The 12,763-nt window shown below is 38.9% G+C and overlaps 1 protein-coding gene across 3 annotated transcripts in view; it reads right to left on the bottom strand.

Annotated features, from left to right (window-relative positions):
* Positions 1-12,763, bottom strand: part of NLRC3 (NLR family CARD domain containing 3) — a 69,888-nt gene that overhangs the window by 7,506 nt on the left and 49,619 nt on the right. For all 3 annotated transcript variants that reach the window (XR_007948621.1, XR_007948624.1, XM_051967736.1), the window contains exons 15-17: positions 12,448-12,531; positions 1,008-1,091; positions 153-236 (exon numbers count right to left, since the gene is read on the bottom strand). Coding sequence is in view for 1 of the 3 variants with exons in the window: in XM_051967736.1 (XP_051823696.1) it covers positions 153-236; positions 1,008-1,091; positions 12,448-12,531 (252 nt within the window). In the remaining 2 variants the exon portion in view is untranslated. The remainder of the gene's footprint in view (positions 1-152; positions 237-1,007; positions 1,092-12,447; positions 12,532-12,763) is intronic.

Below are 12,763 nucleotides of genomic sequence, written 5' to 3'. Positions count from 1 at the left end.
ACAATGAGCTTTTAATATTTTTTGCTTCATCTAATAAGGTGAGAAATGACCTATTTTAATCTCTTAACTAACTTGAGGTGGACAAGCAGACTCTTTGAAAGGGGAGAAGGGGGAAATGTTATCCCTGAACATTTTTGTCAACCATAACTCACTTGATATGCTTGAACCCATGGTTGCTGGTCAGTGCAGTGGCGATGCAGATGGCTCCATCCATTCCTAAGGAGTTCTCTTGAAGACTAGGAGAAAGATGGAAAAAAAACCTATGGTGACCTTTATAGACCAAGAAAACAACCAAGGAACCATGTGACTGGAAAAGTAACATGGAACCCAGGGCCTGACTTGTCCACTGGAATTTGGGGTAAACTCTCTCAGCTATGTTATAGGGAAGGAGCAGCTACGGTGGCTCTGATTTCTCTAGTTTAGTTCAGTTGCCTTTGACATTTAATGTTATGGTGTACTATAGGCAAATGTCCAGATAGGCCCTGCCTTATAAACATAGGTTGGTAGAGCAAAAAAGAACCTAAGAGATAGTATAGTCCAATCATCTCTTTCTACAAAGAAGAAAACCGAAGCCCAAAGAAGTCAGATTATTTGTTCAATATCACACAAGTAGGTATTTTCAGTTGAGTTATTGTGGAATCATTTCAATTATGTCTGATGCCTCATGATCCCTTTTTGGGGTTTTCTTGACAGAGATACTGGAAAGGTTTGCCATTACTTTCTCCAACTCATTTTAGAGATGAGGAAACTGAGGCAAACAGGATTAAGTGACTTGTCTAGGCTCACACTGTTGTTAAGGGTCTAAGGTCAGATCTGAACTCAGGGAGAAATTTTCCTGACCAAGAGGCCCAGTACTCTAGCCATTGCACCAACTTCGCTGCCCTCCATTTTATACAAGATCTGGATTATTTATAAAGAAGGTACTACAGAGGAAATCCACAGCAACCTGCTGACTCACCAACTGTTGAGCCTTGCCTTTTTTCCTCCCCAAGATCAACAATACTCACTTGAGCATCCGAAGACTGGAGTTTATCTTCAAGGCATTAGCTATGGCCTTCGCTCCAGCTGCCCCAATGGAGTTTCCTCTTAAGCTGTCAGAGAAAATAGGAAAGCAAAGGCAATGTGGTGAGGGGTTGGTGGTTGAGTCAATAGTTGGGATCAAAGGAAGGTTGTTGTTGCTTGTTTTGTTTTTCTCTTTTTACAAGGATAAATTGTAAGCAACAAGCTAGTAGATAAAGAAAATATTCCAGATGGGAGGAGGAAGTTATATTCCTAAATCCTGATCAACTCTGACCATTTCACACACATTCCCACCCCTACCCACAGTCAGTAAACTCTAGTGACTCCCTATCATCTCCATGATCAAATATAAAATCCTCTGTGTGACATTGGCTTCCTTACTCTTGACTCCAAGGCCAGACAGAAGACTGGCCCTATCTATTTTATCTTTCCCTATCTACCTACTACCAACAATCCCTAATCTTTTTGAAGCACATACCATGTGCCAGGAACTGTGTTAGAGGATGGAGATGTAAAAACAAAAATGAAACAATCCCTGCCCTTGAGGACATTAAATTCAATCAGAGAAAGACACATGTACCATGCTGCCTCTTTAATGAAAAATACAAACATAAAATCAATAACTTGTATAACCAACAATTATAATCTGATCCCTGTAGATATGTGAAGTTATGGATTACTAAAGTTTCAGACATCTATCTAAATATTAACCACTACAAATTATAAAGAGACAGAAAGCTGAATTCCTATTAACAACTCTTTAGGTCTATGTGAGATAGCTGTTTTCTTGAACATCCCACCTTGAGTTCTATGGTCTTTGCCAAACCCCAACAAAAAAAAAAAAAAACCTCCTTATTTTCTGCTTTCTTTGCTCTTCCTTGCTGTTCAATGGTCCTGACTGAAATAACTCAATCCAGACTTTGCTGAGTGGATCTACTACAAATTTATTTTGTCTAACTCAACTTGGCTCTTACTACTGAAAAGAAATAATTTTACCCTTCCCTAATTGATTTTCTATGCGCTCTCAATTATTAACTTGGAACCCTCTGCTCCCCTGTAGTTCTATTGACATCATTCTCCATTCTCTCCTTCATTTTCTAATAAAGAGCCTGCCTCACTCTTCATCAAGGTCCCTGCTCCCAGTGAAGTTCAAAGTCTATTAAGAGAAGCAATATACAAGCAATTATGTGCAATTAAGCTATAAACAAGATAAATCTGAAATAATAAACAGTAGTATTAAGGATTATGGGGACAGAGTTTTTGTAGAAGGTGGAATTTTATTTGGGATTTGAAGGAAGTCAAGATGGCCAGAAGGCAGAGATGAAGAGGACAAGAAATATGTGGGACAACCAGAGAAAATGCCTGAACTTGGGAAGTAGAGTAGTTTTTGAGAGGAACAGTGTCATGGGATCAAAAAGTATAAGAAAGGAAGATTTAAAGTGTAAGAAAACTGGAGAGGTTGGGGGAGAGGAAAAGGACAAAGATTGGGAAGGGCTTTGAATCCCAAATAGAAGATTTTCTAAATGATCATGGAGGTGACAGGAACCCACTAGACTTTATTGATTGAGGGAAGACGTGTGTGTGGCATGGTCAGACTTGAGATTTAGGAAGATCACTTCCCTTTCTCTCATCTTGAACCTTACCTATTCTTACTGGCTCGTTCCCTGTTGCCTACAAACAATATATCTTTGAAAAAACCCTCACTTGATCCCAAGTATTTACTCAGCTATCAGCCTTCAAGATTGGCTACAATTTACATCTTTTAAGAAGGAAAAAGAAAGAAGAAGAAAGAAAGAGGAAGAGGAGGAAGAAGAAGAGGAAGAAGAAGAGGAGAAGGAGGAAGAATTCCCAAGCTTCAGGGTGTTGAAGTATACATGGAAATGATCAGAGAGAAATATTATACCCATTGCTGGCAGTCATTTTGTTCCTCCTGAGTGTGGTGAGAAGTAGTTTGAGACTGCTGTCTATTGTAATTGTCTTGTTACCTTGCATTTCTATTTTAGAAAAGATTCTTTTGTATTGCTCTAATATTTTAAAATAAGCTGGTGAGCAACAAAATAGGGATACAAATAGGATGATAGACACCTGAAAATATTATTAAAGGGGTACTACATTTGGTAGGATTTTTGCAAACATTACTATTTGAATTTTTTAAATTCTTTGAAAAGCAAGACTGCATTGAGTGTTGTGTAAAGCTTGGGTTATTGATTCTAGCTATGCAAAAACTCAGAACAAAATTTTTTTGTTTTTATTTTTTTCTAGATTGTGAAAGCCCTGCTGATAAAACCAATTATTTCATTATAACCATTACATTTTTTTTGTCAGTCAAAGCATTATTGAAATTCTATATTTCTACATCATTGTACTGAAGTTTAAGGGCGAGGTGTTATTGCTGAAATGACAATTAATTTTGCGCATTGAATATTTGAACTGAAACTTTTTTGGCATTATTAGTGAAGTCATATTTTACTCAGCATATTTGACTTGTTTAAGCTATATAAGGAAGTGGTTTTCAGTGATGGAACATGTCTCTCATCCAGGATTGTTAGTCTGTAGATTATCTGTTCTATTAAATGTAATATTGTTTGATGGTGATGATTTTGTAAAAGTCCTGTGATATACTGTGAATACTTTGTGGGAATATGGAATCAAGATGAATATATATATATATATATATATATATGTATGTATACAGTATATATGTATGTATGTATGTATAAGATGTACATATATGTATGACGGAATAAATTGTCAGTCAACCAAAACACATCAACTAAGAACTTATTATATGTTAAGCACTAGTGTTAAGTGATAGAAAAACAAAGAATGACAAAACCCAGACTCTACCTTCCTAATTTCAAAAATTCCTGCTAGACTCTGTATATGAAAGTGCTTGCTTTATTTATGTTAAATTCAGAATTAAAAAAAAATTATGTGAACACTCTTATATGGATATATTCTAGCATCTTTGTTCATCAGGCTGCTTGGAAATTAGCTATGAAAGTCTCTACTCTGGACCAGGAGAGATGAGACAGTTAAGAGAGGTTTTGGTGAGGGCAGAATAGACTGAGGATGAAACAAGCGGGGGGCACCACCAGCAGCTGCTCATGGTCCTCATTCTCATTAGCATTTCACAGCACACTGATGTCATCACTTTCAGCAGTTCAGGACATAAGAACAATATTTTAGGACAGAATGCACACTGTAGGCCTGCCAGTGCAAATATAAGGGACTTACTGTGGAAAGCAATGATCCTTTTCACAGGGCATCCCTACCCACTAAACAAGGAACCTTTTGAGTCCTGACTAGGAAATGTCATTGAAATAATGTAATGCAATGGTGACAAAGAATTGAGGGAAGAAACAGAATAAGCTAATGGAGAGCTTCAAGGGATCTGCTCTTGACCTCACATGCTCTCTAGAAAGGGAGTATTCTGAGATCACTGTGTTGGAGGGCCTGCAAAGGCCATGTGTACAATTGGGTGTACAAAGAGTGTACAGGAAGCTTATGTTCAGTTGTTCCGTACCCTTCAGTGTGAGGGCAGAAAACGACTGACCATATTGTGTTTGAAGAGACTCCTGCCAAAGCCAATAGTCAAAAGAGCAGTGATTCGAAAGCAGATGTACATCCGATGTACCAGAGTGGCCAGGAAGACCGGAGTATGACAAAGACATGGGATCATTTGTAACTATCTGAACAGCAAGAACAGTCTCTAAGGTATTTAGCATTTATTTAGCTGGGACAGCAGATCCCAAGTAATGAATGTAATTCTATTTATTTTATGAAAGGACACTTGCAAATATATATCTTAAGCAAGGGTGTCAAACTTAGAAATGGGGGTCATTAATTCATATATAAAGATTCCTGCGGGCCACCTATTGACTTAATTTTTAAATGTCATATTACCTTTATTGTATTTTTATTTCTTAAATATTTACCAGTTACATTTTAACCTGCTTAGGTCACACCTGCGAGGGTTGTAGGCTCATGTGGCCCACTGGGCTGCTTGTTTGACACTTCTGCCTTATAGCCTCTCTGGAGCTAGACCTCTGTGAAGTGAATGAAAGAACTAGCTCTGATTGGACTTACCAGAATGAATTTGAAATTCCCTAAGGAAGCCTTATGGCCTTGAAATATCCAGACTGGCAAACATTTCTTGAATGTTAAAATTATTTAGGACAAATTAAAGCCCATTCAAAGCTCTGGAAGGACCCTGTGGGCAGAAAGCTGTGCATAATATCTGATCACTGACAATTCATACACCCTGTGTAGCAGTGTAGTTTTAGTGGAGAATAAGCTCAATAAATCAACAATGTGATATGTCAGCCAAAAAAAAAAAACCCAAACCCCAAATGTAATCTTGAGTTATATTTAGAAAGGCATAGCTTCCCTTAACCCCATTTACCTCAGTTTCCTCATCTGTAAAATTATCTGGAGAAGAAATGGCAGTTTCTCTGACAAGAAAAGCCTAAAAAAGAGCCATGAAGAGGAGGGCACAACTGAAATGACTAAAACACAAAACCTCAATTATCTAGAAAATTCAGAGATGGGATTGACATCATTCCATCTGAGGCTGGATAAATGGAGTGTTACTACATAAATACATCTAATAATTTTCTAGAACTACTGGATATTGAGGTGCATTTATGATATCCAGTTGCCTGCCATGATATCATAATATCTCTCCCCAGATAATTGGCCATCTTAAATGAGCATGCAAAATGCAAAATGGGAGATTTTCCTCTATACTTTGCAGACCCTACCCAGATTTTACTATTTGCTCTAGTATATTGTTAATGAGATACTGTAAGACTACAGATTTTACCACTTCAAATTCAAATTTTTCTATTAATAATCAATTACTAAATTAGGATTCAAGGCTCTTTTCCTTTGTTTCTCTATCAAGGCCCAACTTCTCTGGAAGATCAGCTTCTGAAGCACATGACTAAGTGAATATAACTAATAGAATATATTTCTAACTTTCAAGAAACATACTCTTTGATCTTGGGCTGGACCCTACCCAATTAGGAGATCCTACTTCTCTTTAGAATATAAACAGAATCCAATCTAGGTGAGTTCTTTTCCCAAAAGAAATGGGCTTTCCCTTGAACCCCTCATTAGAGTTTAGAGTAAGTGAACAACTCATGAAGGAGAAAACCAATGAGAATATCTTAGATGAAAATGGATTCTCCTAACCAGATTGCTGGAAGCAGCTGAGTCTCATGATCAAGCCATGTTCTCAGAAGGAGGAGCTGAAGACTTCCTTATTAAATATCCAGCAATTAAGATTGATTTTCAATTGTCAAGGAAATTCTTTTTCAAGAATTATTTAAAGCTTTCAGATTTTCTATGTCTTTTGTCTTTTGTTGCCAAGAAAAACTGATCGTCAATTTGCTGATTATTAGCTAACCTAATTAATACACTTATTATTAATTATCCACACACACAAAAAAGAAAGGCATAGCTTCCAGGAATAAGAGGATAATAATCATCTTATGTTCTGTCCTTGTTAGAGCAACATTTCTAATTCTGGGCTCCAAACTTTATGAAAGACATTGATTAGCTGAAGAGTGTCCAGAGGACGGGCAGTCATTATGACAAAGGGCCTTGAATCTTTCATATAAGAATCAGTTGAAGAAACTAGTAGTGGTTAATCATGAAGAAGCAAAGACTTGGGATGAGGGTAGAACTAGACAGTTGGCTTGAAGTATCTGAAAGGCTGTTGTATGGAAGAAGAATTAAGATATTTTCTGTTTGACCCCAAAGGGAAGAATCAGGAATAATAAGTGGGGGAAAACTTCCTCCTAATTAGTTATCCAAAAAGTTTAATGGCCACACTAGAGGATAATAGTTTCTCCTTCTTTGGAGGTCTTCAAGTAGAGCCTTGATGACCACCTGTTTGGGTATGATGCTGTGTGGATTCTTTATTGGGTGTGGGTTGGTTTAGATGGTCACAAAACTCCATCCTAACTCAGTTTCTGTTTTGGGAGCAGAGAGCAACAAAGACACTGAATTTTCTATCTCAAGGGTTAATCTAGGAAAGTTCAATTATGGTGATTCTTTGTAGTACGATACACACAATATACAAAGCCATATTGATGCTTCCTGATCTTTTCAAGAGCTGATTTGAAGATGTCACAGAACTTTGAACTGGCTGGAGTTAGTCTTAAACAGCACTCTAGAAATGTCTGACACATCTGAATATATACCAGGGCTACCATCTTCTTATGGTATGGGTGATAACCCACATCTTCTCTAGGAAACCCACGTTCACTCTGAGAAATCCAATAGAGATAGTCCTTTCATTCAGTTCATAGAACTCCACCCCTATATAGGCAGTAAGTTTTGACACCGTGTGGCCTATCTATTCAGACTTCAATTCCAAGCACTGAAAGACAGTAGCCTGCCCAAGATGGATCACCGCACTAACCATAGGGCCATCATGCATTACTAGCCAGGAAATACTAATATAAATGCAGAAATCTTTACTCCCAAAGATACCTATAAAAGACTATAGAGGCAATCCATGAGCCACAAGGAACCAGACCACTGATACCTAAAAATGTGGCTGAATGTGTCTTCAGTGAATATAAATTTGATGCATTGGAACCATCCCTACTTCTTGCTTCAAGGGCCCTTTGATGACTAACAGTGAAAGCAACTGCATGAGAGGCAATATAAGCCCCAACCTTCCCTCATGACCCTTGGGCATCATTTCCCAAAGGGCACTAAGCCATTAAGAAAATGGCAGAAATTGGAATTATGCAATAAAAAAACTCTGCTGGATTATAACTGATCCAACCCAATCCATCCTAGTGTTTTCCAAGGCATACCACTCCATGGTTGGCTATGAAAATGATTTTGAACACAAGTCAGTAAGCCAGTAAGCACAAAATGGCAGCAGATTCTCTAAGAAATGTGAGCTGTATGCTCACTGGATTCAAAAGAAAGTGCTCCCAAAAGAAAGTGCTTACCTGGCAAGTAGAAGTACCAGCAAGCCAGTGGAGTTTGTGTGGGTAGCCTTTTTTTAATTTCTGGAAGAAGATAGGGAAAATATAAGCAAACACCTGTGGGTAATAGAGAATTTCACCCAGTACGTACAAGCATACTCAACCAAGAATGTAAGTTCTTAAGGGCAGAGACTTTTATTTTTGTCCTCATAATTCTCAGTGTCTCAGCATTTAATAAATGATTGTTGAATGAGTTCAAAGAAACCAGATAGTTCCTACAGTTGCCAAGACATCGTGGGAAAAGTATTTCACCATGTATGGCTTCCCTGTAAGGATCCAATCTTGCCAAAGTAGAGATTTTGAAAACAAGTCATTCAAGGATGGATTGATTTTGGTGGAACGCAAGAAATCTGGGAGCACACTTTGACATCCTTGAGTGGATCCTATGCCTGAGCATTTTCATTGTATATAACTGCACATTTGGGGGACTATGAACAGAAGGCTTAGTGGTATCTGCACATCATTTTTAGTACATAAATATAATAATGCTACCAAGAATACACCACAGGCTTCACTCCATATTTGCTGATGTTTGGATGAGAGCCACAATTACAAAAATGTTACTTTTGTGCTTAGGGGTCTCAAAAGATGGAAAAGATGGAAAGAGTCACAGCTAGCATGTCTCACTTATAAAAGTTGGATTGAAGGAGGACCATAGTCCAGTTATGTCCTTAGATAAAAAGAAAGATCAGAGAGAAACAAGAGTTAATACGATGCTTGAGTTTGTGGTCAGGAATTTCCACCATAGTTAAAAGAGACAAAAAGATAAAAATCCTACAAAGAAATCATGGTATCCAAAGAATATATAAGCTAATGGACTGATGGTGAGTTATCTTATTCTAAGTAGTTGAAAGATGGAGCAATTTAATAGTTAACAAATGACTAGCCTGACTTCCTACTGATAAAGAGGAAACTGCAATAAAGAGTTGGTCAAGCGGACTCTAAGAAGGGCCCATCTCTAAGAAATAGATTGTTAGTTCTGGTTGAAGATGCTTCATATGAAGAAGAAATTGCATGCTCGCACCTTCTGGAGACTGGAGGCAGGAGGGGAAAAGGGAGAGGGACAGAAAAGTCAGATGAGACTGTTCAAGTCCAAAAAAGGCTGAATATAGACAGCTACTTTTCTGCTGAATTCTCCACCTAGGAAGGCCCCGAGGAAACAAAAAACACATGAGGTGCTTGACTCATTGGAGACTAGAAACAGTGATAACTTTCCTGAACTAAATCACAAAATCAAAATTAGAACGATAGACCAGTAAACTTGAGGATTCTAAGGGTGCAAAGGTCACTATGAGAGTATTGAGACTGGTGAGCAGACTGATTTTTTTATGCTTCAAGAGTAGTGGAAGAGGAGGTCACATGTGGAACCAGATGATGCTTAGTGATGGGTTGCATATTTGGTGCTATGTATGTGATGTTATATGTACTACATGACCTACGTATTAAGTTTGTAATTTACCTCTCTGCTATATAAGCTATTATTCTAGGTGCACGTATTGTGTTTCTGCACGTGCTCTATGCTGCTGCAGATTTTTACTATGTATTTGAGATAATGGCCAATGAGATAATTGATTACACTACATGGCAATTAACGTTTATATGTGTACCTTTGTCCTCAGTAAAAAGTTTTAGGGACTGCAAATTATTTACTAGGAGAGGGTAAAGTAACAATAGCTCACATATATGGAACAATTTAAAGTTTGAAAAGTGCTTTACATATATTATCTCATTTGATCCTGAAAGCAACCCCTCAGAGGGAGTCAACTAACTTTCCCAGCAGACAAGTATCTGAGTTCAGAGTCACACCTGGGTCTCTGTGACCCCAGGTCTAGTGCTTCATCCACTCTGACACTCAGGGGAAGGGGCTCCATTCCCCAAGAGCCAGTATAACGTGCAACAGGAGACAACATCCCTGAAGTCAGACTCTACTTGTGTAGAAGCATCTGCAGTGTGTCTTGTGAGAGACAGCAGAGTTTCAAGAGAAAGGGGACATGAGAAGATCTGAGCCAGGGAGAAAAGAGATATCCAGGGTGTGTATGGTGTGTGTGTGTGTGTGTGTGTGTGTGTGTGTGTGTGTGTGTGTTAAAACAGAGACAGAAAGAGAGACAGAGAGACAAGGAGAGAGAGCAGAGAGACAAAGACAAAGAAAGAGAAAAAAGAGACTCAGAGAGCAAGAGAGAGAGGCAGACAGACAAACAGATGGAGACAGAGGAGAGAGAGAGAGGAGACAGAGACAGAGACAAAAAGAAATAGAGAGAGTGACACAGAGAGAGAAAATGAGACAGAGACAAAGAAAGAGACACTCAGAGAATGAGAAAGAGAAAGACAGACAGAGACAGAGGGAGACAGACAGACATATAGAGAGACAGATAGAGACACAGAAATGGGGGGAGGGAGGAAAGAAAAGAGGGAAGAAGGGAGAAAAGGAAGATGGGGGAATAGCAGCTTTTCCTTGAACTCTGACATTGTAGCAAGATCTATTTCAGGTCTTAGTTGAGGTTGTCATTGCAAGTCTGACTTCCCCATATTGCTGATTAAACGTTTCTAACCTTGAGATTCTATTTTAGTAAATGTTCACTTACTTTACTATGATACCCTGAATGTAAAACTCTTAACTGGTATCCTCATCAGAATATGGACCCAGATGGATGCTTCATACATCCAAGTCTCACACCAGACAGGAGAAGAAACGCTTGTGAAACCAGAGGCCCCAAACAGGCAGCACCTCCCCGTGATTTTGCTGTGGTCCCAGTTAGCAACATCAGGGTTAACCCAGTCAGAGGACCAGATGCACTGAAATGAGCCCTGTGCCTTATAGAGACAACATCCTTAACCCCCTTGTAAATGGTTAGACTTGTATACATCATCTTGCTGTTTGCTCCCCCTGCTTCAAGTCTCTCTCCACCCCCCCTCAGCCGTCAAATTCATCTCTCCAGAGTACAAGTGTGACCATGTCATCCCTTCACAGTCAATAAACTCTAGTGGCTCCAAGATCAAGGAAAGAGGAATGAAACAAGCATTTATTAAGTGCCGACTGTGTTCCAGACATGATGTTCAGAACTTCACAAATATTTGATCCTCATGACAAACCTGGGAGATAGATGCTATCATCCTCATTTTACAGCAAAGGAAACTGAGGCAGACAGAAGCTAGATGGCTCGCCTAGGATCACACAGTTTGGAGTCAAAAGATAAGGAATGGTAAGTTGTAGTGTCACTGGCTCACAGCACCTATGGGGGTCATGAGGATTGCACATTTGATCCTGGAGATCCTTCCTTCTGGATTCTCTCTGTGATCACATCACTGCCACCTTCCCATTCAAAAAACTCTAGGATCTTCAAGATGAAATTAAAATCCTTTCTTTTGTTTTATAAAGGCCTTCATAATCTGATCCCTTCCTACCTTTACAATCTTTTAAAACTTGACCCTCTCCACACTTGCTGCTTCCACAGAACAATCTCCCCACTCTCCCCATTTTCCCACGCTTGGAACTGTCTCTGTCATCTCTCTCTCCTGGCTTCCCCAGGCTTCCTCCAGGCATTAGCTAAAGTCCTGCCTCCTCCAAATAGCCTGTCCCAGCCTTCTCTCCAAGACCGGCCCCAACTTATTCTGCCTATATCTTGTCAGTACAAATGTAGTTCTTGCAGGTGGTTTCCCCCTTTAGATTTGAGCCCAGGGACTGTTTCTTGCCTTTAAGCCCAGAGTTTAGCTGCACCTGCCACAGGAGCGAACTAGCATGTAGATATTTTCCCATAATACCCCAATAGGTAGTTTTTTATTCACATAGTATGTTTCCTATGTAGGTTAGGATAAATTTTTTGAGTGGTTATGATCCTCATTTGGAAGGGGTTGATTCAATCAGCATAAATCATCCACAAATAACATCTGGAAGACCTCACCACATATAAGAAATTTGTCTTCTATCAGAACTATACCTTCCTCTTATATTTTATTCCCCTCCATGGACTGTAATTCACTGACACTGGCCTCCTTGCTCATTTAGGACACTCAGTCTCCTGACCTGGGATATTTCATTGGTTTTCCCTTCAACTGGAATTCTTTCTTTCCTCTTTTATGCTTTCTGGCTTCTGTGGCATCCGTGAGGTCCCAAGTAAAATCCTGCCTTCAGCAAGAAGCCTTTTCTGATCTGCCTGAATGCTGGTATCATCCCTCTCTTTAATGCAATTTATCTATATCGTCTATCACAGATAGTTATTTTCATGTTTTCTTCCCATTACATTGTGGATTTCTTGGAAATCAGAACTATTAGCAGGTAACAAAAGGCCCAGCACAGAACAAGCACTTAATAAAAGCTTGTTGACTTAACTTGATATGTAAATTCACATCCAAGCTTCTTGAGTCAACAACTCAGGTATTTTGTATGAGAGACTGCAGCCCTAAAAGCTAATATACTTACTCCAAAATTTCCAAGGTCCTATTCACAGCCAATGCATCACCTAGTGCTTGGGCCCCAAGTACTCCAATAGAGGCCACCTGAAGACTACAAGAAATGGTGTAGTTAATAAAGACAAGCCTGCCTTCTCATTTCTTGCCCCAAATCCAAATTTTATTTATGTCAGTTATAACAAATACTTAGTTTTTTATCTAATTACCAATAATGTACAATGATGGAAGACGAAGGTATGCTGAAACCAGCTTGTCCTATGTGGAGAGAGCTTATTATTATTATTACCAATTGGCAAGCTCTACAAACCAAGGCTTGATCTATTATT

Source organism: Antechinus flavipes, chromosome 1 (genome assembly GCF_016432865.1).
Source record: "Antechinus flavipes isolate AdamAnt ecotype Samford, QLD, Australia chromosome 1, AdamAnt_v2, whole genome shotgun sequence".
Lineage (NCBI taxonomy): Eukaryota > Metazoa > Chordata > Mammalia > Dasyuromorphia > Dasyuridae > Antechinus > Antechinus flavipes.
This window is presented reverse-complemented; position numbering and strand designations above follow the sequence as displayed.